General features: G+C 46.8%; 1 protein-coding gene across 1 annotated transcript in view; it reads right to left on the reverse strand.

Moving 5' to 3' along the window:
* Positions 1–27048, reverse strand: part of CAPN9 (calpain 9) — a 1050568-nt gene that overhangs the window by 905108 nt on the left and 118412 nt on the right. Inside the window, exon 3 of the mRNA XM_040350717.1 lies at positions 12211–12329. Within this exon, the coding sequence (XP_040206651.1) occupies positions 12211–12329 (119 nt within the window). The remainder of the gene's footprint in view (positions 1–12210; positions 12330–27048) is intronic.

A 27048-nucleotide genomic window follows, 5' to 3' on the forward strand; every position in this document is an offset into this window, starting at 1 on the left:
ACTCACAAGACAACACAAATGTCTTTATTGAACAGCTCACTGAGTTCCCCACTACTGGACAGCCCCTCAGTGATACCACCATGAGAGACATGTTAATTACATTAAGGGGCTCCCTACATAAGGACATGTTGCTCTGTGTGACTCAACTAAAAAGAGATGTGTCTGCCATAGGGGACAGGGTTTGCCACGTGGAGGAAAAGATGGGGGACTTCACTACTGCCCACAACGAACTGGTGGATGCCCATAATGACACAGAATCTGAGATGCAAGCCATGAGAGAGAAATTAGCTGATTTAGAAGACAGATCGAGACGAAATAATATAAAACTAAGAGGTGTGGAGGAATCTGTAGCCCCGGCAGAACTGCGCCATTATGTACAAGATTTCATTGCTGCTTTGCTTCCTGACACAGCCTCCACTGAAATAATCGTAGACAGAGCCCACCGTCTCCCTAAGCCTAAATTCCTCCCAGAGGGGGTCCCGAGGGATGTTATAGCCCGTATCCACTATTTCCATGTTAAAGACGACCTCATGCGGTTCTCTAGAAAGAACCATCCACTACCCGGGCCTTACTCTGACATCTCAGTGTTCGCTGACCTCTCTAAACACACCATGCTAGCCCGCAAAAACCTATCCTCCATGACCAAAATCCTTCAGAACCACAAGATTCCCTATTCATGGGGATTCCCCACTAAATTGCTCGTGACAAGGGACAACCGCACCTACGCAATCACTAGTATTGAGGATGGGATTGCCCTAGCCAAAAAGTGGAACTTGCTCCCAGACGATGCTACAGCTCCATCACTGGAAAGAAACCCCTCAAAAATTGCCCCGGAGTGGCGTCAGAAGTAACTTTTTGCAATGAGCCTTATCTCAAATAGCCCACCCTCTAGCACAGCTGGATATGGGTCTCAGGGAGAAATCCCCCCCTAAGATTATGGCGAAAATGATCGCACATAGTGATACCTTTCACTTTACCTGTTACGTTTTATTTTTGTTGTTCTTTACATTTCTGTTTTGTGTTTACACTACACCAAGGACCACCTGCACCATAGAAAACCTGTCTACAATAAAGCTGAATCCCATCAATGCTTTCAACCACATGAAAATCTGGCTTCGGACCTTCGATACAACAGCACCACCTTCAGGTAACCTTCACATAAGACACCTGCTTACTAGAATCTTATGGGCCAACATGAAGCATTACTCTAACCACTTGAAATGACTCTCTCGGTCATATCCATGAATGTACATGGTCTCAACAGCCCCTTTAAAAGATCATCCATGTGGAGAGAGATGACCAGTCTCAAAGGAGACGTTGTTTGCATACAGGAGACTCATTTCATGTCATCCAAAGTACCCAAATGCTCCCATAGAGCATACCCACATGTTTTTCAGGCCAATGCCCCTGTGAAGAAAAGAGGGGTTCTGGTGGCCATTAAACATTCGGTTGCATTCCAACTTCATGATCTCATTTGTGACCCCAATGGCAGATATATAATTATGATTTGCGATATTAACAACGCCCCATACACTTTGGTCAACCTTTATGCACCGAACAGGAGACAACTGAAATTTCTAAACTCTTTAATGAAAAAGGTGGAAAAGGTCAGGAAAGACTTTTGTGCGGAGACTTTAATGGCATTCCAAACCAATCTATGGACTGCTCCTTGCCCCCAACTCAACGGAGACTTGAACTTAGTTCCTTCATCTCTGGCTACAACTTATACGACACATGGAGGTGTCTTCATGCCTCTGAAAAGGACTACACCCACTACTCATTCCCGCACCGGGCATACTCCAGAATAGACTTAATCCTATCAGACTTACCTCTATTGCACAGAGCAATATCGGTGTCCATCCACTCCATAACATGGTCGGACCATGCTCCAGTGTCTATAACCCTACATGACCGGAACTCGGCATCCCCTGCGTACTTGTGGAGAAACAATGTAGAACTACTTTCCTCCGCCGCCCAGGCGGAAAAGATAGCTTCACAACTAACTGAATTCTTTCTGTTTAACGACACTATTGACACTAATATAACATCCTTGTGGTGTTCACACAAGGCAGTCAGTAGGGGTATATTGATTCAAGCTGCAGCCAGAGAAAAGAGGAGAAAGGCAAAGCTGTTGAGTGGATTGCTTGAGGAGCTTAAAGCGTTAGAATGTCAACATAAACACAACCCATCTCCCAACCTGGAGGCCAGTCTATTCTCATGTAGACATAAACTTCGCATGTTACTGATCACAACCCACCAAAATCACCTTAGGAGAATCAAAGCGACATACTATGCACATGGGAACAAAGCAGGGAAATTATTAGCAAAATACCTTCATAAACGCCAACAACAAACTAAACTCCCCCACATCATAGACCCTCATTCAAACAAATTAGTGTACCATCCCACTCATATTGCCAATGCATTCATGAAATATTACAAAGATCTATATAACCTACATACAGACCCCAACACTCCTCAACCCACTGAACATAGCATTAATTCTTTCCTTAGCACACTTACCTTACCCTCGCTCCAATCAGATCACTTATCTGCACTCAATGCCCCTATTACCCTTAATGAAGTAGTGGACACCATCCAAGCACTCCCAAACCAAAAAGCCCCAGGCACGGATGGATTCTCCTCAGAATACTATAAAACATTTTCGTCAATTCTAGCTCCATATCTATGTACCCTATTCAACAGCGTTGCCACCTCCTCCACATTTCCTGAAGAGATGCTACAGGCTACTATTGTGACTCTACCTAAACCAGGAAAAAAACCTGACTCCCCCCAAAACTTCAGGCCTATATCACTCCTAAATACAGACCTGAAGGTCTATGCGAAAATTATTGCAAATAGATTGGCATCTATTACCCCATATCTGGTTAAACCGGACCAGGTGGGGTTTGTTAAAGGGCGTCAGGCCCCAGATGGCACGAGACGTCTACTAAACCTGGTGCATATTTTGGAAAAAAGGCGTACCTCAGCGGTCTTTCTGGCACTGGACGCGGAGAAGGCCTTTGATAGGGTGCACTGGGGCTATCTCAGAGCGACCCTACAGAAATTTGGCATACAAGGCACCATTCTGTCAGCAATTTCCGCTTTATATACCTGCCCCTCAGCCAGAGTCTTCTCGTCCAGTGCCATATCTGACCAATTCTTTATCTCTAATGGTACGCGCCAGGGGTGCCCATTGTCTCCCATAATCTTCACCCTTATGATGGAACCATTGGCTGAATCCATCAGGTCAAATAGAGCAATTTCAGGAGTCTCTGTAGCAGACATGGACCATAAGATAGGTCTTTTTGCAGACGACGTGGTTCTGACGCTAACTAACCCAGCACCCTCCCTAGAGGCAGTACAGAATACCCTACAAAGGTTTGGAGAAGTGTCGTATTATAAGTTGAATATTACCAAATCCTGTATTTTACCTATAAACCTGTCTAGGTCCCTGACTGCGACACTTAAAGCACAATTTCCATTTCAATGGATGGCCGATTCGCTAGCGTATCTGGGTATTAAAATAGCCTTCCCATCCATGAAGACATATGATATCAATTATAGTGCACTTCTCCATACCATTAAGACGGACTTAGCACATATAGAGAACCTAGAACTTTCTTGGATAGGCAGGATTGCTGCACTAAAAATGTCTCTACTACCGAAACTCATTTATTATTTTAGAACTCTTCCTATAATAGTACCAGACACATTTTTCTTGACAGCAGACAAACTATTCTGTAAATTTATCTGGCAAAGTAAAATCCCAAAGATCACGTTTTCTACACTCCAACGACATAGGAAAATGGGGGGAGTGGGATTTCCCAACTTGCGAAACTACTACAGAGCAGCAATTCTGGACCAAATGAAGGCCTGGTTTGAACCTAGCTCGTCCAAACTGTGGGTAAAAATAGAAAAAGCATGTATTAAAGGCAAAGATTTACCCTCCCTACTACTAGCTAAACTGACAAACTTACCTGTGACGGGCTGCGCATTGCCCTCCATGGAGACTACGCTCTCTGTGTGGGGGAATGTCCAGCCTAATATAGATGTCTCGACTAAGAACAGGCGTATGATCACTGATATTTTGACTATAGAACATCTAATCCCTGAACTACGGACCACTTTATGGAGGGAACATGACTTAACTACCGTACAGAGGGTCTTGACAAGCGACACATTCATAGGTTCATACTCCTATATGCAACTGAAACACTTTCACAAGGCACATTCGACGGCGTATTATGACCTACCGACGGATGTGTGGTCCTACCTTGCCACAAACCATGACAAGCCCAAGGGATTGTCTTGGTTCTACTCCCTCCTACAATACTCCATACTTCCCTCTAAGACGTCTCACATGACTAATTGGGAGAGGGACTGGGGAATTATATTCCCCATAGAAGAATGGAACGCCGCAACTCGTCTGACATATAAATACACCCACTGTACTAACCACTGGGATAATATGTTGAAAATTTTACATAGGTCATATCTCACTCCAGTCAGGTTGTCACTGATATTCCCTTCAGAATCACAACAATGCTGGAGAATGTGTGGATCCAGAGGTCATATTACTCATATATTATGGGACTGTAGGATTATTCGTAACTTTTGGTCGGAAGTCTTTTGGTTGGCCTCCTCTGTCACTGGCCATGTCATCCACCCCAACCAACCATTGGCCCTCCTTCATTTAAGTGCTACCAGTATTCCAGCCCAGCTAAGATGCATAGCCATACATATATTTATAGCAGCACGTCTAGCTATCACCTCTAAATGGAAATCTACACAAACGCCTAGAATAGATGAAGTCATACAAAGAGTATCTACCCAGTATTCTTATGAAAAATATTTTGCTATCCAATCAAACCAGTACCAAACTTTCCAAAAACAATGGTTACCCTGGAGCACAAAATTTCCCGAATAGGGAACTGTTTCTGACAGAATACCAGCCACGGCAGGTCACACTTGGTGTAGACATTGGCATTAATATATGCTAGTTATTCTTTATTTTATTTTCATTTCATTTCATTTTATTTTATCATATTGTTTATGCTGTTGCATTCAGTTAATATTTCTGTATGGGAAGTACAGTTGAATCCCTCTAACAGTTCTTGTGCTACTATAGAATGTATGGCGGGTGGCTGGCGTCCACCCGGGATCCACAGGCCTAGGCCGGATCTGGGGGGGATGACTGCCACCCGCCTGCAAGGTTAGACGTGGAAGAAGCGATGAGGAGACCTACTAGCTCTTCATGGTGTACATGCTGTGTGAACAAGCTCTCATATAGGGGATCGTGGCTCCACATTGTGTAGTAGGACGCGCGGCCCTGACACGCAACTCTCTTATCTTACCCTGTAATGTGACCATGTTGAGCTGTCATGTATCATTGTAGCAATGTCAGATGTTATATGCACATTGATATGTTCTATGCAAATCGAAATCATTCGCTGTGTATTTGTCTACCTCTGTATGTGACATGACTTTAATAAAAACAATTGCAAAGAAAAATGGAAAGAGTGAGCAGATGGGTGCAGTTGCCCATAGCAATGCCTATGATGTCAGGTCAGTGGACCGCAAGACAAAGATATTGCCTACAGAGAGTCCTGGCAAGTTTAAAGCAACGCCGCTTCATGGAAAGAGTCTAAGTGTGTCGGAGAGCCAGCAACATGCAGCTGGGAGAGCACCGTTTCCGTTAGCAACTGGAGAAAATGTGTCAGATGCAAGTGAAATTCTGCGTGTTGGGAGAATGTCATCTCCCTTAGCAACAGGAGAATGTCGCCAAGTGCCATGCCTGGAATGTGGTCAGCTGGGGCACGGCATATTTTCTTGCCCTAGATTTTGGGGTGCAGTTGAAAGTGAAGTTGCTGAGCAGAACTCTTTTTCGGTGGGCCAAGTTTCTTTTTCAGATGTGTTTGCAGTCACCCCTGGCAACGAGAAGTTTTCTGTTGTGTCTGCAGGGGGTGCTAAACAGTGGGAGATGCCTGCTGTAATTTTGTCCTGTGGCCACCAGGAGGAGTTCACCAGTGAATATGCAGCTGAGAGACAAGGCACTCAAGTAAAGATCGATTTGCCGACTTCAGAATATGGTAAGACTGTTGCAGTTTCTGTTTCAAGTGAAGTGTGTCCGGTGAGGAGATCGGCAGTTGTAAAAATGGACTTGCTGCAGTGTGCTACCCAGATCAGTGGGGAGACACAGGGTAAAGCCCTGCTTGCAGCAAGGTCAAGGTTTAAAATGGACATATGGACTATGGGTGCACCAGAATGTTGAGAGAGATATGTTAGGGGTGACCAAAACAGTTGGTGTGTCATGTTCCCTCGCGATAGAGACAGCTGCTGCGGAGTTGCCAAGGGAAACCGCCAAGGAGCCTGTATTGGTAAAGCAAGGGGTTTCCCAGGACAACTGTGAAGCCGCCCTAGTGGGCAAAATAGTTCCTTTGGAGAGGAAGGGTGATGTGCTGAGTCGCACGCAGGTTGCCATACATTCTGACAAAAGTCAGTCTGATAGAGATTATAAAACTGCTATGTTTATGAATGCTGGTGTTGAAGATGTTGTTGATGATACATGTACTTATGGTGATGTGTTCACTAGTAATGAGGTAGGGGTGATCACTAAGCAGGATATGCGATTTACCTTAGCAACGGTAGATAAGGCTGCAGAGGTGTCCTTAGAAACCTCCAGGAAGCTCTGTGTGTTGGAGTCAGAGGTTGCCGGGGACAACTGTGGTGCCGCTCTGATGGATAAGAGGGTACTTGACCCTGGTGATGAGGAAAATGGTAAAACTCAAATGTGTAAAATGACTTGTAGTGATAATGGGTTACTACGGTCTGTCACTGCTGGCAGAAAAAGTTCTCATGAGTTTAATGAAGCGCCAGCTGAGCAATGTGGTGAAGTTATGTTATTGCAGCCTGCTGTGTTTAAAAATGTGTTTGCAGTGGACACAATTTCTGCTATGCAAAATGGAGAGACTGCAGGGCCGGTAGACATGGGTGCGTTGGCTTTTGCAGAAGTTAACCCTCTCCAGTTGGAAGGATCTGAAAAGGGCGCATACATAGCAGAGGTTTTGTCCTCAACAAATAAGATGAGGAATGGTGAGCTTCAGAATGATATGGTAATGGATAGCGATTTGGAATCGCTCAGTGTTGCTGGAAGTGAGAGGATGAGTGTCGCACATGCGATTTGCAGTGCTCAAGGGAAGCCGCAAGTTTTGTCAGTTGCCTCTGAGGTAGAGGTCTCTTTAAATGACTCAGCCTCTCACGCTTTAGCAAATGAGCCCCTCCACATCGTTGGTAAAGGGAAAATTCCTAGAGTTGTGTGTTTAGAAGTGGCATGTCTAGAAATAACTGGAATGTTATTGCAATTGGTGAAAACCTTTCCGATGTACACCTGCGTGTATCCACAGCAGAGGAGTGACGTGGTACTGCGTAGTACCAATCGGTGGACACAGGTGGTACAGACATGGTTAGGCAGTGTTGATGAAAATTGGTTGCTGTACTGTTGGTTAATTTTGTGTAAAGTTGTCTCACAGTTCTCTTCGAGAGTGCTTCCAGCGGCGGTTGGGTGCAGAAGGCGCTCAGGAGAATTGTTAGAGAAATCAGAAAAAATAGACATAGTGGAAGTCTCTCCGTCTGCTGATGTGATGTGGTGCATTCCTACTGGTGCGGTCCGAGGTATGGCTGAGCAGTGGTTGGTACGTGGCGCGCATACTGTCTCACCCTCTAGACCTCATGTGAAGGAAGGGCTCGGAATGGACGTGACAGTAGTGGGAATTCAGCCCATTTCTTGCAAAGAGGTGCAGTTTGAGGTACCCGGAGACACGTTGACAGGAAATAACAGTAGTGGTAACTGTAACGAAAACGTGTGTGAGAAGCACTGTAGAGCACTGTCAGACAATTCTGAGCTATTGGTTGAGGTACCAATGGAAACAGAAGTGGTTAAAGAGAGTGGTATGGAAAAATGTGCGTTGGTAGGACAATTGCTATGAGAGTGTTGGACAACAGGGGGCGTTGTGAAACTGCGGGACTGTCCCATAGGGATTAACTACTTGCATGTAGGTGGTCCCTCCATAGACACTGTCCTAGCAAACAAGGGGACAAGAGGTCCCAATGACAATGTTGAGTTGAGTAACCCTTTGTGGAACAGTGCCAGTGAGGTTACACAGAAGGGTGTGTTGATCTCAGATGGTTTGGTTGCCAAAGGTAACCACGTGGGGGTTGGTGAACCTGAGAAACAAATGTTGTTGGTTAATGTTGAGTCAGGTAGTGAGAGCGGTCAGTCCCTGACAGACCCCGTGGAAGAAGGTCCCCAACAGTCCCAGGAGAGTAGGTCCGTGGGAGGGAAAAGAAGGATCTTGAGGCCAGCAGATAGAAGGGGTAGAGAGATTAGTGGGAGCCCCCGGTTCAGGAAGAAGTGCTGGTGGAAGCACACCCGGAAGAAGATGTGGGTGGAGTGCCCCTTTAGAGAAAAGGTTGGGCAGGTCAGGATTCCTGCTGCTGATATTTGGCACAAGGGCGCCACAGTGAAGTGTTGGCAACATACACAAAAAACATGGGCCTACGCAGCCTATGGCTGGCCTGGAGGTGTCCCATTGGTGGTGGGAGGTCTATGTGTTCCTCCCTCCGGTTCGAAACAGGAGGGGAGGATATGTGAGGATGGGACCCTGTGCGGGGTGAGAAATGGCTGTTTTACGCCAGATTCTGTAGAGAAACACACGTTAATGGGTCAGCTGTGGTTTGGGCTTTTTTAAGGCTGATCTAAACAGCATTCAGGGCCCCACCCCACAGACAGGAAGTCTGTACCCAGGAGCCAGGTGAGCTCCCATCTGTGAGAGAAGTCACAGAGTGGATGCATCTCTGCAGGAGGCAGAGGTCATTAATATTGGAGCAGCAAGACGTAAGCTAGAAGCTGTGTGCTTCAAAAGGACAATTCGATGTGTGCGAATCAAATGCTGTGTGCAGATAAGTCGCTGTGTGCGAATCAAACGCTGTGTGCGGACTGTTGATTTTTGCAAGACACAGAAATGATGAAACCCCCCTGCGAGGGCCACTTTTGTTTTCTTTGAACTTTACTTTTAAATAAAAGTGGGCTACCAGCCCTTAAAAACTCAGTATTGGATTGGTGTACTCACTGAAAAACGCACCTATCATCGGAGTCTGATCCCCCAATCTTATATATATATATATATATATATATATATATATACACACACACACACGCATACACACACACGCATACACACACAATGCTGCCTCTTTGAATAAAGTGGTTCTAAAAGGCAGAATTTTTTTTTTACATTCATGCATTCTTGGATCAACTGGCCTTAGAACTAGACATGTGCAGAATGAAAAAAATTTGTTTAGTTTCGATTTATTTAAATAATTTATTTTAGTTACATTTGTTTTAATTCTTTTTCGAAATTTGTTTTGTTAATTTTCATAATTTGCATTCGAATTTGAATTTATTCTATTTGAAATTCAAGTTTCGAAGATGGTTATATTCTTTCCAATTTATTCTAGTCCATTGTTTTTTTTCTAGTCCGTTCTATTCTATTCTATTTTATGCTCTCTTTTTTTAAAATAAAAGTTTAAGAAATACAGTGGAAAAACTGGAAAAGGTTGACATCAAATATAGACATTGCACAGCAGAGGGAACAATTAAAAAATGACTGCAAAATAAACAAAGTCTAGGTATCTTGCAAAATATGGTGACAAACCTAGAAAGTGTACAAATGATGAGATACACCACTGCACAATTAATTAAGAATAAAGGGGAAAAAAGGGGAAAAAATATAAGAAGAAAAGAACATCCTAACCAACTAAATCCAGGAAAGAAAAAAAAAAAGAGAGGGTTTAAAAACTCCAAGACTGCAAACAACACACAGGGAAGTTAACAATCATTGGGAATCTCCACAGAAAAATACATCCAGCCCAACCATATATCTTTACATTTCTGCTGTTTGTTTTTAAAGCGGAGGTTCCCCCTCAAAATGAACTTTCCAGCATCCTTAAAGCGGAAGTAAATCCATCAATTTAACAGTTTGAAAAAGCAGTTACATTCCTGGCATGCCGGGAATGCTAACCATCACATTGGTTGTGCTCTCAACCAAACTGTCAAACCATCCAATGGCTGGTGTCATAACTGATCACATGTGCAGCATCATGGCAGTTGAAGATTAAACAGAGGCCAAGACGTGCCTTAGCAGCCGTCAATCAACTCCTCTTCGCTTAGAAACGCCCATTCCCCCGCAGGATTCCCCGCTCGGAGCCGGAAAACAAGGGCTCATATAACGATAAGTACAAGTAAAAAAAAAAAACAGCATACTGCAGATGTTAGCAGTATGCTACAGCTAATGTCAAAAAGTGGATTTTTGGGTGAACCTCCGCTTTAAGCTTGTATTCCCAGAGTTCCACTTCCATAATCTCTGTGATATCTGCACGGCCCTGGACGATCCTGTCAGGGAAGGCATGGCCGTGCAGTAGGTATTGCACGGCAGACACGCACATTCATGGCGCGTCTGCGTGTGTGTGCGCCTGTCACCAACGTTGGCGCCAAAGGAACTATTTAAACTAAGTGCACCAAGGACTCTTTGCTGTTTGGTCTGCAGCTTCTGTGTGTCCTGAAACCCGTTATCTGTGCTGACTTCTGATTCTTGACTCGGCTTGCTCTCACTAACCTTGTCTGTTTGATACCCTGACCTCGGCTTGTTTTGGACTTCTCTTATGCCTGCTGCTCTGCCTGATCCGCCAGTATGTCTCCAACCCGGCCTGCCTGACTCTGCACCTGTTCCTCCAGCCTGCTGCAATTCTGCTCTGCAAATTGCACCAGTTCCTGCTTCGATCCAGTCTGTCACCGTTCTGGTCTAACCAGCCTACCGGTTTGCTTGCTGCATCTCCAGCCACGAGCATCTAGCCACACTGATACTGGACTGATCCTAGGCACTCCTGCATCACCGTACTTCCGTGGCTGCTGTCTCAACCTCAGGGGCCCGCAAGCCGGTGCAGCAAGAGAGGCTCTCCTCTACACATCAGGCTCACGATCCAGGTATCCTTAGAGGGGTTGTAAAGGTTCATGTTTTTTCACCTTAATGCATCCTATGCATTAAGGTGAAAAAACACCTCGCTGTCACGGGCCCCCCAGTCCCCCCCCCCATTTTACTTACCTGAGCCCATTCGCTCTGCGCATCCACCAGTGACCTCTTCTCCATGGAGTCTCTGCATTGATTGGATAAATTGATAGCAGCGCAGCCATTTGGCTCCCGCAGCTGTCAATCAAATCCAATGACGTGGCCGCCATGGGGAAGGACCGAGACATACACTCTGTGTCTATGGACACAGAGTGTATGAGACGGGAGCGCGCTAGAAAAGTAACCCCCTCAGGAGAGAGCTTCCCGAGGGGGTTAGCTATTGTAGGGAGGAGACGAGACATCCGCCGTGGGACCCCAGTAGAGGATGATCAGGGCCAAAAATTCATATTTACAACCCCTTTAAGGAGGGCTCCAAGACCAGAGCAAACAGCAAAGGGGATAAAGGTCAGCCTTGTCTGGTCCCACCATGAATAGTAAAATGGTCAGAGAACATACCATTGACTTTAACCTGGACACTAGGGTCTTCATAAAGAGCCAAAATCCAGCCCATCATTCGTACACTGAGGCCCAGTCCCCTAAGCATTTCTGCCATATAGGCCCAACTCCCAATAAATGGGATTTATTTTGTTTTTTATTTTTAATACATTTGAAAAGATTTCAAACAAACTTCTTTCACTTTGTCATTATGGGGTATTGTTCGTAGAATTTTGAGGAAAATAATGAGTTTAATCTTTTTTTTTAAATAAGGCTGTAACATAACAAAATGTGGAAAAAGTGAATCGCTGTGAATATTTTCCGTAATATTTTCCGTATGCACTGTATATAACCTCTGCCTTTGCCTCATAAACTATAACAGTTTTGACATTACTCCTGGGTGTCTATCTGTTCTTTATGCTACAGTAGCCAACCTATTGACAATTAGGAACAACTGATCAACTCTCATTGCCAAACCTTAGATTCCCACAACAATGGGCAAGGTGACAATGTCCATTTAAGGTAGATATGGTAATTCTTAGAAAACAAATCTAAAATGCATTCTGATTGGATAGAAGAATTGAATGCTGCTGGAAGCAAATATTTTCTATAATATATATTAAAAGAAAAACAAATGCACAATTCATACCTGAAAATGAAATATTCCTGCATACCCAGAACCAAATGACTGGTCAAGTGGAACGACTCTGTATAGTAGTTTTTCATTGAGAGTGAGAGAGGCAATAGCAGCCAATAGCCAGCAGTCCCCTGAAAAAAATATATTACTTTTACTACTGAGATAAACACATATAGTTCTGTGAAAAAGTTTTAGGAAAAAAAGCTATAAATTGTTTAAAAATTTATATTTTTGATTTATCAATTAACAACCTTTAAAGTGCCTAAAAAAAACAAAAAACAAACAAACAAAATTAAATTAATATCTGGTGTATCCACTATTTGGTTTTAAAACAACATAAATTTTACCAGATTTAATTGCACACATTTAGGCCCCTTTCACACAGATGCCTCAGCTATACCGAATCCGCTTGCTCAACGGGGAAACTCTCCGCAGATCCCTCCTGAACAGGCGGATGACAGGTGCGTGTCCGCTCTGCATAGCAGTCCTGCTCTCCTTTATGGGACAATCAGATGGAAACAGACTGCCTGTCTGTTTCCATCTGATGCAATCCGATCTAATCCACCAGACGGATGGACAGGATCGCATGGTGGTGGGTATCAGTGGATATGTGTCCACTGAGATCCGCCGCTCCATAGTGGACAATGCAGTGCCGGTTCAGGTCCGCCTGAAAAACTGACAGGCGGATCTGTTCGGAAGCCCATGTGAAAGGGGCCCTAAGGATTTTGCAGACATATGGTCCAGTACATGAATAAACAAGTATACAAATCAGCTGTGTAGAAAGAATGAAAACAGGTGAAGACAAGTCATGCTCTATTATTTAAAGTGAAATTTAACCCTCCATTTTAGGCACTTTCAGAAGCTAAATGAATTGCTTACTGAGTATGCAGCTTCTTTAACTTTTAATCCTTGTGTTGTGTTACACTATGTGAATTATTATCATTTCTCTGTGTCCATAACTTGGTGTATCATTGCTCTGTGTCTTTACGCTGTGTTCTGCTGTCTAAGCTGAGGCCTTTCTCTCACCATACTTGTGTATAGCCCTCCCCCTCTCTGTAGTCAACTACAAAAATTAACCCTCTAGGATTAGGACTATGTAAGTACTGTCCAAAACTTGTCTGATGTTGATTAAAAATAATAAAATTTATTGGTATAATAAAGATTAAAAACATGTATGAAAATATGTGGCAATGAACATATATGTATGATAGCAGTATAAATTTGTCCAAGCATAATACATGACACTAATGCGTTTCATGGACTCTGCTTTAGAGGTGTCTAATGATGGCGCAAATTACTATCAGTTAAAAGCGAAGAGAGATGTGAGTAATGTGAATGCTGCTACATATTAAAACCAAGAATGCATGTACCGTTGCTGCCACCATGAGCAAAGTTACTGCCAGACTGTAGGGGCCAGCCCTGGGGGCTGAGCTGCAGAGATCTCCCTTGAAGACAATGGGACTAGAAACCCAGTTGGAGTTATAACAACTGGTAAAACTAGCCTCTTTTGGTGGGAGGAGATTTAGTGAGTGGCCAGGTCAAAAACACAATAAAGGAAAAAGGTTGTTATATGTCCCTCAGATACAAAAGGGTACTCTCCATAGATAGAGGAAATCATAGGACTGTTGGTCTATAACAAACTTCGTCGAACATGCAGCATATATGCATGGCATCTGGAGAGCACATGTTAGGTGTCATGTACTATGCTTGAACAGATTTATACAGTTGTAATATTGCTATCATACATACAGTATCTCACAAAAGTGAGTACATCCCTCACATTTTTGTAAACATTTTATTATACCTTTTCATGTGACAACACTGAAGAAATTACACGTTGCTATAATTTAAAGTAGTGAGTGTATAGCTTGTATAACAGTGTCAATTTGCTGTCCCCTAAAAGTAACTCAACACACAGCCATTAATGTCTGCTGGCAACAAAAGTGAGTACACCACTAAGTGAAAATGTCCAAATTGGGCCCAAAGTGTCAATATTTTGTGTGGCCACCATTTTTTTCCAGCACTGCCTTAACCCTCTTGGAGACATAATAAGAGGTCTGATGTCACCCCAACATCACCTCCATCCCCAATTCAATACATAGATACATAGGATTCGCCCTGGGACTTGAGTGAGGCGAGTATGGTTAGCCAAAAAAACATAAAAAGTATAAAAAGTAGATTTATTACAATATGTCACGCATATAAAACACAACAGCAATGAATGCAGGCCGATAAAATATGCATACATGTGAAAAGAAAACAATCCACATACATGGTAAACAGTATATAACCAATATACAAACATCAGAAAAATGTGCAAGCATCATCAGTACCCGACGACGTTTCGCAAGACTGCGCTCGCTCTTCAGGGGTAAATGCTTTACTATATCTGTAATACAAGTAGTAAATCAAATGAATGTACAGTATGTTGCATAAGATTGGCAGGGAGGTGAGTAATCATCAGGGTCAGAGTATAGGACCTCATACTCACCAATGGGCTGGGCTAGGTCATCAGTCACTGATTCCACAGGCGGCAGCAGCGACAAACATCCAGCATGGGCGCTGAGGAGGCGGAGCAAAAGGTAACCCCAATGGGGGAACAACCGGAGCACCAACATGGCTTTAGTGAGTGCAAGTGCAAGTGTCCCTAGAGGTCTCACCTTGTCCATGATAATTAACTGCAAAACATTGTAAAATAGTATATATATCAGAAGGACCCTGCAAATGCAGGTGAACTTCCTGCAGTATTTAATATGCATGTAAATATGCAAGGACCAGCATGAAGTATGGGCTGGGGGACTGGAAGGACAATAAAAGTGGATTCATTAGAGTGCTTTCACACTGGAGCAGGGTCAGCGGTAAAGTGACGTTATTTTTGTTTTTTGCTGAGGTATTCGGCCGCAGCGATTCTGCCGCCCATTTATTTCAATGGGCAGGAGCGGTGGATACACCACTCCTTCACCACTCCAAAGATGCTCCTTGCAGGAGTTTTTGTTTACGTCCTGCCAGCCAGGCCCGGACTGGCCATAGGGCAGACCGGACATATGCCCGGTGGGCCGACCCGGCCAGGGCCACCCGCGCCGTAGCCTGTTGTTGTTCAGGCTGCACAGCGGTAGGTAAGCGCCGACCACGGCCTGAACATGGTTAACACAGGCCGCGGCCGCCGCTCGCCGATACCGCTATGCGACCGTGCCTGTGCCTTCAGCGGAACTTTCGGCTGCATCAGCTGAGCTGTGTGACTCGGCAGCACATGTGACGAGATGTCCCCACAACAGCAGCTAATCGGAAGAAACAGAGGGGCATCATGGGAAATGTAGTCCCAGAGATAGTTGGCCCAATTGTTTTCAGCAGACAGCTAACTACACTCCCCAGCATGCATTCTGCTGGGGGGGAACCAAAAACAGGCTAAGGGAGTGCTTATGGCAGCTATTATAGGAGACATGTAAATTGAAAGAGAGGACTGTGCTGGGGGAACTAATAGCCCCAGCACCACCAGAGAGAGCCACCCTGTACCGCACCACCAGAGAGAGCCACACTGTACCGCACCACCAGGGAGAGCCACGCTGTACCACACCACCAGGGAGAGCCACGCTGTACCGCACCACCAGGGAGAGCCACGCTGTACCGCACCACCAGGGAGAGCCACGCTGTACCGCACCACCAGGGAGAGCCACGCTGTACCGCACCACCAGGGAGAGCCACGCTGTACCGCACCACCAGGGAGAGCCACGCTGTACCGCACCACCAGGGAGAGCCACGCTGTACCGCACCAACAAAGAGAGCCACGCTGTACCGCAACCACCAGGGAGAGCCACGCTGTACCGCAACCACCAGGGAGAGCCACGCTGTACCGCAACCACCAGGGAGAGCCACGCTGTACCGCACCACCAGGTAGAGCCACGCTGTACCGCACCACCAGGGAGAGCCACGCTGTACCGCACCAACAAAGAGAGCCACACTGTACTGCACCACCAGGGAGAGCCACGCTGTACCGCACCACCAGGGAGAGCCACGCTGTACCGCACCACCAGAGAGAGCCACGCTGTACCGCACCACCAGAGAGAGAGAGAGAGCCACACTGTTCCTGCACCCCCAGAAAGGGAGAGCCACGCTGTACCACACCACCAAAAAGAGAGCAAGTCAGTGTCACTGGGCAGTGTGGGCACAATAGGAGACAGACAGTACTAGCATTGTATGGCCACAATAGGACTGGCTGCTCAGTCTAAAAAAAATTGGCTGCTCAGTCTAAAATGCCCGGACCTATTTTTTGTCCCAGTCCGGGCCTGCTGCCAGCGCATCACCTCAGTGTGCAAGCCCGAGACTGCTGGGAGTGGTTTTTCAGGCACTTTACAGATGCTATTTTTAGCCCAAAAGCACCTGAAAAACGCACCAGTGTGAAAGGGGTTTTAGTAAGATAGAGTGAGGGTCAACGGCGGATCCAGGAGGGGGGCAACAGGGCAATTGCCCCCCTCCCCCCCGAGGCAATCATGTCACATTGGCTTTAAAAAAAAATAATTTTTTTTTTTACTATTTTTTTTTAAACTGATTTGTGGTGGATCCAGGGGGGGGCAACATGGCAATTGCTCCCCCCAAGGCAATCATGTCACATTGGCTTTTAAACTGCTTTGCGGTGCCTGCAGCTCCCGCTGCCGAGTCTCTAACTCTCTCTCCCTCTCTCATCACCAGGGCTGGTAGGCTGCCTGTCCTGAGGCTGCTTTGAGCTGTAGCTGACTGCAACGCTCCCCCTCTCTCCTGCGTGTATGACACCGGCCATCTCTCGCTGTGTGTGAGAGCTGGGTCTGTGTTCGGCTGTGCTGCCTGTGCTAGACCTGCTCGTGTGATAGTAGATGGAGATGGAACACTGATTGAATCAGTGTTTTGTCTATAACACAAGCCCGTCTAGGGTGGGACTTTGCTAGAGCCGAACACAGACCTACAGCTCCTGTTTGTTCCATGACACACGTCGGGAGAGGAGATACCTGCTGTGTGTGATCGAGGCAATGCCATGGTGAGTGCCATGCACAGTGTGGCTGCATTAATAGACAAAAGTGGGACTGCATTCATAGACACAAGTGGGGCTGCATTCATAGACAAAAGTGGGACTGCATTCATATACAAAAGTGGGACTGCATTCATAGACACAAGTGGGACTGCATTCATAGACACAAGTGGGTCTGCATTGATATACAAAAGTGGGTCTGCATTGATATACAAAAGTGGGTCTGCATTGATATACAAAAGTGGGTCTGCATTGATATACAAAAGTGGGTCTGCATTGATATACAAAAGTGGGACTGCATTCATATACAAAAGTGGGACTGCATTCATATACAAAAGTGGGACTGCATTCATAGACACAAGTGGGGCTGAATTCATAGACACAAGTGGGGCTGCATTCATAGACACAAGTGGGGCTGCATTCATAGACACAAGTGGGGCTGCATTCATATACAAAAGTGGGACTGCATTCATATACAAAAGTGGGACTGCATTCATATACAAAAGTGGGACTGCATTCATATACAAAAGTGAGACTGCATTCATAGACAAAAGTGGGGCTGCATTCATAGACAAAAGTGGGACTGCATTCATAGACACAAGTGGGTCTGCATTGATATACAAAAGTGGGTCTGCATTGATATACAAAAGTGGGTCTGCATTGATATACAAAAGTGGGTCTGCATTGATATACAAAAGTGGGACTGCATTAATATACAAAAGTGGGACTGAATTTATACACAAAGGTGGGGCTGCATTCATATGCACAGTGAGGCTGCAATGGTGGGCACTGATGAGGCTGCATTGATCTCTTGTACCATGTGTTCAGTCTCTGACCATCCCTTGTACCATGCCTGCAGTCTCTGACCATCTCTTATACCACATCTGCAGTCTCTGACCATCCCTTGTACCATGCCTGCAGTCTCTGACCATCTCTTATACCACGTCTGCAGTCTCTGACCATCCCTTGTACCACGTCTGCAGTCTCTGACCATCCCTTGTACCACGTCTGCAGTCTCTGACCATCCCTTGTACCAAGTCTGCAGTCTCTGACCATCTCCTGTACCACGTCTGCAGTCTCTGACCATCTCTTATACCACTTCTGCAGTCTCTGACCATCCCTTGTACCATGCCTGCAGTCTCTGACCATCCCTTGTACCACGTCTGCAGTCTCTGACCATTTCTTGTACCACGTCTGCAGTCTCTGACCATCCCTTGTACCACGTCTGCAGTCTCTGACCATCCCTTGTACCACGTCTGCAGTCTCTGACCATCCCTTGTACCACGTCTGCAGTCTCTGACCATCCCTTGTACCACGTCTGCAGTCTCTGACCATCCCTTGTACCACGTCTGCAGTCTCTGACCATCTCCTGTACCACGTCTGCAGTCTCTGACCATCTCCTGTACCACGTCTGCAGTCTCTGACCATCTCCTGTACCACGTCTGCAGTCTCTGACCATTTCTTGTACCACGTCTGCAGTCTTTGACCATCCCTTGTACCATGTCTGCAGTCTCTGACCATCCCTTGTACCACGTCTGCAGTCTCTGACCATCTCCTGTACCATGTCTGCAGTCTCTGACCATCTCTTGTACCATGCCTGCAGTCTCTGACCATCTCTTATACCATGTCTGCAGTCTCTGACCATCCCTTGTACCATGCCTGCAGTCTCTGACCATCTCTTGTGCCACGTCTGCAGTCTCTGACCATCCCTTGTACCACGTCTGCAGTCTCTGACCATCTCTTCTCCATGTCTGCAGTCTCTGACCATCCCTTGTACCATGCCTGCAGTCTCTGACCATCTCTTGTACCACGTCTGCAGTCTCTGACCATCCCTTGTACCACGTCTGCAGTCTCTGACCATCTCCTGTACCACGTCTGCAGTCTCTGACCATCTCTTGTACCATGTCTGCATTCTCTGACCATCCCTTGTACCATGCCTGCAGTCTCTGACCATCTCTTGTACCATGTCTGCAGTCTCTGACCATCCCTTGTACCATGCCTGCAGTCTCTGACCATCTCTTGTACCACGTCTGCAGTCTCTGACCATCCCTTGTACCATGTCTGCATTCTCTGACCATCTCTTGTACCATGCCTGCAGTCTCTGACCATCTCTTGTACCACGTCTGCAGTCTCTGACCATCCCTTGTACCACGTCTGCAGTCTCTGACCATCTCTTATACCATGTCTGCAGTCTCTGACCATCCCTTGTACCATGCCTGCAGTCTCTGACCATCCCTTGTACCATGCCTGCAGTCTCTGACCATCTCTTGTACCACGTCTGCAGTCTCTGACCATCCCTTGTACCATGTCTGCATTCTCTGACCATCTCTTGTACCATGTCTGCAGTCCCTGACAATCGTCTACAAACTATGGGATAGATTTATGGCATTTAAATTTAAATATTTTTTACTAGTAATGGCGGCGATCATTGATTTTTTAGCGGTATTGCAACATTGCAGCGGACACACCGGACACCTAATTGAGTTCTGTAAGCAACACCTTATTTTCTGGCAGTGCCCCTCCCGAGACTAGACTCTGGATCCGCCCTTGGTGAGGGTTAGGCCCCATGCACACGAGACGCTGGTAAACTCAAGTTCAGAGGCGTTTGGGCATTTTTTTCAACTGCCCCTGAACACATTTAATGTTATCATATGTGTCCATGCACACAATCACGTTTTTTGGCGTTTTAAAGCAGTTGGGTTTAGGCTCGTTTTTTCGGACGCAAAATTTTGGGTTCTGCCGCAAAAGTTTTTGCATTTCAAAGCTTTGGGAGGGTCTACAATGTCTTTGTTATGAAGGCTGATAGCCGCAAACGCGGTAAAACCCCGCTAAACGCCGCGAAATTCGCGGCAAAACGGGCATTTTAAAAGCCGTTTTTTGCCTTAAAAACTTGAGTTTACATTTGCTTCTCGTGTGCATGGGGCCTTAAAGGAAAAAGAAAACAAATCTGCTGAAGTATCAACTACGCTAAAATGCAACATAAGTTACCTGAGTGTAATGTGAGACCGTCAGGCTCCAATTATACCCCCGGGGGAGGGACCAAATGCTCCGCCCCCAACATCATGTACGAGCAAAGAGGCATGTGAGTGCTGGAGACACTCCTTAACCTTGCCTTAAAGGGTCACTAAAGGAAACAATTTTTTTTAGCTAAATAGCTTCCTTTACCTTACTGCAGTCCTGGTTTCATGTCCTCATTGTTCGTTTTTGCTTTGAAGTAGCTATAATCCTTCTCTGATCTCCACACTTCCTGCTTGTCTGGCTCCTTATGAAAAAACTTATGCGAGCTTCTCACTGTGGTCCATGATTAAGAAGGTGTGATTACTGTTAGGTAGATTCACGTAGAAAGGTTTATCTTTAGGACGGCCTAGCCTAGCCTGTTTAGGCTACACTGCCGTAAATTAGTTAGGCTAGTAGTGATTTTCAAACCACTTACCTGCTAATCTACGGCGGCGTAGCCTCAAACGAGCGGCCGTAAGGGCGCCTAATTCAAATGACTTGGAGGGGGGCGTGTTGTATGGAAATGAGGCTTGACCTCAAGTTTTTTGACGTTTTTTAACACTGCGCATGCGCCGGGCGACTACATTTCCCAGTGCGCATTGCGGCTAAGTACGCCGTACGGGCCTATTGATTTTGACGTGGACGTAAACGACGTAAATCCCGATTCGCGGACGACTTACACAAACGGCTTTAACATTTCGAATTTTGCGGCGGGAACGGCGGCCATACTTAACATTGGCTAGGCCACTAGAGCATAGCTCTAACTTTAGGCGGGTTTTGAACCGATGCTTTTCTGTACTAACCATCGGTTTGGACCGATCGGTCAGCGGTCCATTGGTTCGATTTTGAAGCATGTTTTAAAATTTTGGACTGAAGGAAAACAGACCGATGGGCTATACACACCGTCGGTTTGGACCGATGAAACTGAACCTCGGTCCATTCTCATCGGTTTTGTCCGACCGTGTGTACGCGGCCTTACATGAAAAGTGGAAAATATGACACTTGATCAAATGTGCGTGGCAGCAGTGGAGTCCCCGACGCGTTGCAAAATCTTGCTTCGTCTGGGGTGTACCTCCACTGTTGCCTGTCTCACTTATATATACAATATGACCCCAATGACAGGAACACCCACGGAAGCTCATCCAATCAGGGACCACTTCCGGGTCACTATAATAAGGGCTAGACTATATGTTCAATCCCCTGTGAAATCAAACCTGATCATAAACATGGAATGAGGGCAACTCCTGGATCTTAAAAGGGGTCAAGCAAAAAGGGCAGAAATAGACAATGTAGTGTTTGAAAAAAACGGTGACTAGGCTTTACTTCCGCATATTGCTGTCACAGCGAGTAACCAATCACGGCCGCGGGCGTATCACGTGTCAACACACATAATGTGCCTCAATGTGTACTGGCAATCTCCGCCCATAACTACAGCAGCCTATCATCAAACCCGTAAGGCATGTCGCAGCCTGCAGCTAATGGCACGCACGCTGCGCTCCATCTGGGACGTTTGGGCGGAGCGGCTAACTCTGCATGACGCAGCGTGCGACAGATGGCACGCACGCTGCGCTCCATCTAGGGCGTTCAGACGGAATGTTTACTTCCGCATCAACACGCGACGCATCACGTGGGGCACGACTCCGCGTGAACCCCGTGACACGCACGCTGCGCTCCAACATCGGATGCACGGAAGAAGCATGCAGGAAGTATCACTTCACCTTACCCGTATTCATGAAACATAAAAACTGCCTAATAAAAAACAGTAAGAATAAGAAACAGATTGTATTTATTTAAAATATATGGATGAAAGGAAAAAAATTTAAATTGATATCCTCTCATCAAATTTATAAAACAGGGGGATAGAGATATCTATTGGACAACACTAAAAGCAATATAATATAGGACCAATGCTAAAAATTGCATATGGGAAATAGAACAAAATTAATGATTAATTAAATAAAGGCCTATAATAAATCCCAGATTAAAAAATCTGGCTCTAACCAATAAGAACCCTAATTGATGGTCCCTCACTGGATGATCCCCCCAAGGGCAAATACTTTAAAATACAGTAGTATATAAAAAACCTTAAATGTTACAGAAAGGTATGTACACAATATGGAAGGATAAACAATGGACAGAAAAATAAACAAATAAAATAAATAAAAGGAAGGATAGCCACGATTATAAAGGTGAATATACTGAATGGTGCCAAAAAATATACTATAGAATATCGACTATGGGCTAGATTCAGGTAGGACTTACGCCGACGTATCTCGAGATACGCCGCGTAAGTCAAAATGTGCGCCGTCGTAACTATGCGCAATACCCACAAAAATAGATACGCCTGAAATTAGGCTTCTCCCGACCGACGCATTTTTACGCTGGGCGCATTTTGCGCTCCCATTGATTTCCTATGCAAATGAGGGAGATACAGCGATTCCCGGCGCTGTGTCCGGCGCAGGCTACACGCGGTGCGCATAAGTTGTACGCCCTGCGCAAACTTGCTCCTCATAAAAGCAGGGGCAACTCAGCAACAGACGTCCACAGGTCAGCTGGAGAACAGCTATAGGAGCACCGTTACGGACGAGCTGAGCAACCCCACTTGCAGGACAACACATCTGTATGCCAACATGCCAAGGGCAGCCATGGTCTTAGCAATACTACTGTGTCAACCAACTCGTAGGAGGGCACGGGAGAGGATATACCGCACGCGCATGAACATCTTTGGCATGGGTGATTCGGAGGTGTTTCCCATTTTCAGATTCAGCCCTGCTGCCATCCAGGAATTAGCCACAACCCTGCATAATGACATCACCAGCAAGACACATCGCTCACATGCAGTGCAGCCACTGGTGAAGGTACTGGCAACACTGCATTTCCTTGCAAGTGGATCTTTTCAGCATACAAGTGGAGTCGTGTCTGGGATGTCACAATCCTCCATGAGCAGATGTGTGCACCAGGTTGTCCCCGCAATCCTCAGATGCATGTTCCACCACATCATCAAACCCACCCAGGAGCATCTGCGGAATAAGGCAATGGCGGATTTCTATCAAATTGCAGGATTCCCACGCACTGTGGGGGCCATTGATTGCACACATGCCGTGCCACAGAGCACATATACCGCAATCGGAAGCACTGGCATTCCATCAACGTATAGGTGATAGCCGATGCCCATTGCCTCATATGGCACGTCTGTGCCAAACACCCAGGGGCCAGCCACGACAGCTACATATACCGTCAAAGCAACATCTCCACAGAATTTGAACAGAACGTGTATGGGGACAGCTGGCTGGTTGGTGAGTGACATGGGTGTCAGGCATGACTGTCTGACCCCATGATGCAGACATCACGAGGGGCACATGCACGACTAACATCCTCCTGTCTTTTCCCTTCCAGGTGACGCGGCATATGCCCTTGGGCCCCATCTCATGACTCCATTCCGGAATCCCCAAACCACAGGAGAGCAAAACTACAATGATGCACACACACATACCCGTGGAGTGGTGGAAGGCACCTTTGGCCTCCTGAAGTCCCGTTTCCGATGCCTGGATACGTCCGGGGGGGGGGGGCCCTGTTGTATTCCCCAAACTTTGTGTGCCAGATCATCGGTGCATGTTGCATTTTGCACAACTACGCCATGAGAAAGGGCCTGGAGATTGACCTACGTGATGACCTGACCCCCCAAACACACAGTCCCCCCCAAACCGATGCTACCCCATCTGCTGAGGGAACAGCAGTCAGGAGTTGCCTCGTGGAATGTATCTTTGCACGTTAAATGCACACATTCACCATGGCACAAGGAGAATGCACGCATGCACACCACTGTGGTCCCTAGCACACACCCCACATCCACATCACATTGGATTAGCCCAAGTCCACCATGCAGGATTTGGGAGCAGCAACGCCACGGCAAGGCTCCAATTATGTTGCTGACCATTCATACCACATTCCCACGGGTCGTGGGGATCACTTCTCCCCAACGACTGAGGGTGACACCCCTTTGCCGGCAGGAGTGTCACCCCCCCCCATTCACACACCAGTCACACTGTAGTCTACACTTCTCACCGTGTGTAGGAACTACAAATAAAAAAATAAAGCTCATACTCTGAGCATAATAATAAAGCTCATACTCTGAGCATAATAGAAAAAAAAGAGCACTCATCTGCTCTGAGGTGGGCCAAGGCTGGTGCCACAGGTGCCACGGCTCCGGCTCCTCAGTTGGCGGGAGGGAGCCTGGGGTGGGGGGGGAGCATCATCCCCTGCTTAGTCACTCCTGGCAGGTGGTGACTGCCTGCCCTCCATTGCGACAGCGAGGCGGGTGAGCACTGTGTTTGTCTGAGCGAGCGTCCTCAGCTGGCGGGTAGTATTGTGGTGCTGGTGCCACCAAGTCTGCCTCCCCTCCGCATGCACAGCAGCAGTGTTGGCCTCTACTGCACCTGCCAACCTCCTCACCTCCGCCGTGAGGACTGCTGTTGCGGCCTGCTGCTCCCCCATGCAGGTCACCATCGCGACACAGTTAGAGCTCACATCCTGCAGGCTCTCTGTCATTTTGCTGCTCTGATCAGCATGTAGGGTGAGGGACTGCTGCAATATTGCTGTACATGCAGCCTGGGACTTGGCCGAGGAGGCCAGGCTGTCCGCCTTCTTCTGGATGTCATTAGAAGTGCAGGTTTCGTTGCCAATGGCATTGACATCCAGGGCGATCTTGGACAGAATCTCCCTCCTGTGTGCCTTGGTGGTCTTAGCACTTTTGGCACCATGTAGATAGGCATCATATTTGGTGAGGGAAGCCAACATAATATCCATCTCAGCAGGATTAAAGTTGTGCTTCCTCTTCTTCTCCTTGCCCACTTGAGGTAGGTGCCATCTCCAGACAAAATTACCTTGCTCGGGGGGGGGGGGGGGGCAGGTGTAATTTTGCGACGGACGGGCGCATGTCTGGGCGTATTTATGCGCTCGCCGTAAGCCGGCGTATCCCAAGAAGTTAAAAGCATGCGCACAGGGAAGCGATCATACGTCCACGTGACTGCGCATGCTCCGTCTATGATACGCCGGGCATAATCCACTGCTCCACGTTCAGGCCATCATTTGCATAAGGGCACACCCACTTACACTTACGCCGGCTTGCGCCTTCAAATTTACAGTACGCCGGCATAACGTTACGAGCAAGTGCTTTGTGAATACTTTACTTACCTCTCAAAATTGCGTTGGCGTAGCACATATGAGATATGCTACGCCGGAATAAGGATGCGCCAATCTACCTGAATCTAGCCCTTAGGATTTGTTAATAAAATAATTAATGTCCCACTCAACGTTGAGACCTGATGGCATGTGTGTTCTCAGCTCATATATCCAGTAGGTCTCGAGCTGAGACACACCTCTAGTCTTGGGACTGACCCTCCAGGGGGGAATGAACTGGTTGATAATCAAAAATCGCCCCGCAGCATGTTGCTGTGATCTCTAGGCGGTCTGCTCCCCAAGCATCCATGGAAAAGAAGCACAAGTACGCTGGATAAACCCGCCCAGCCCCCTACCTGCTGTCCGTAGCCCATAGCTCACTGCCCGCTGCTTTTGGGTCCTGCCGCTGCTGCCGCTACTGTTATTGAAAACGACCTGTACTTCACCCGGTCCCCCTGCTGTCTCCCCGGAGCTCCGTGCCGTGCTGTTTTGTTCCTGGACCTCCCGGCTCCCGTCAGCTTCCTATTAGCCTTCCCTGTCCTGGGCAGGGGGCTTGTTCTGCCACGGCCACAGGGTGTCGCTAGGCTAACCACGCGAAGGAGGAGAGGAGGAGAGGAGTCCTGGCTGGCGCTGAGGGTGGAAGCTGGAGACAACACTGCTTATTGTAAGCGGAGATCCGGACACTGCAGATGCAAGCCCCAAGTCCCAAGTAAGCACCACTAGCTTGAGTGTAAGAGGCTGGAGGACCAGTGAAAACCAGTGAGGCGATCGGAGGCTGGTGGTCGGAAGAAGGTGGAGGAGCGGAGTGGTTAACCGAGGGTAAGCTTGAAGAAAAAACCCTGCAGCCTCACGTAGACATTTATTTATTCATACTTTGGAAAAGGTCAAGGAGATGAAGGAGGACATAGGAGCCTTGTAGAAATTTTACAACAATTTAATAAAGCTCCTTAAAGCGGTTCTCCACCCTAAAGTGAAGTCCCGCTGATCGGAACTCTCCCCCCCTCCGGTGTCACATTTGACACCTTTCAGGGGGAGGGGGGTGCAGATACCTGTCTGAAGACAGGTATTTGCACCCACTTCCGGCCCGGCATTCACGGGCAAAAGACGGTCATTGCGTCACATCCCGTCGCCCCCCCCCCCCCGTTGTGTGCTGGGAACACTCGGCTCCTAGCACACAGCGGGAGCCAATCGGCCGGCGCGGCGCGACTCGCGCATGCGCCGTAGGAAACCGGGCAGTGAAGCCGCAGCGCTTCACTTCCTGGTTCCCTCAGCGTGGATGGAGGGGGGAGCAGCAGGGTGACGAGCGATCGCTCGTTATCTGCTGCGGATGCCGCTGGACTCCAGGACAGGTAAGTGTCCTAATATTAAAAGTCAGCAGCTGCAGTATTTGTAGCTGCTGGCTTTTAATATTTTTTTTTGGCGGAACATCCGCTTTTATAGACTGCCTATAGCTCCATATGGTCCTGTAGCTCCATATAGCTCTATAGCTCCATATATCACTACTTTCTTTTTGGATCCATGCAATAGAATTAAAAAACAAACCCTCCTTAGAAAAATCTTAAAAAGAATCCACCATTAAGGGGTGGATCAAGGAGAAGTCTCGATATGACTGTTATGACTCTGAAGTATAATCTACAAACTATAAACATATGAGGAAGACCTTAGCCGCTCTCTGC

The sequence above is a fragment of the Rana temporaria genome, chromosome 4 (assembly GCF_905171775.1).
Source record: "Rana temporaria chromosome 4, aRanTem1.1, whole genome shotgun sequence".
NCBI classification, from domain to species: Eukaryota; Metazoa; Chordata; class Amphibia; order Anura; family Ranidae; genus Rana; species Rana temporaria.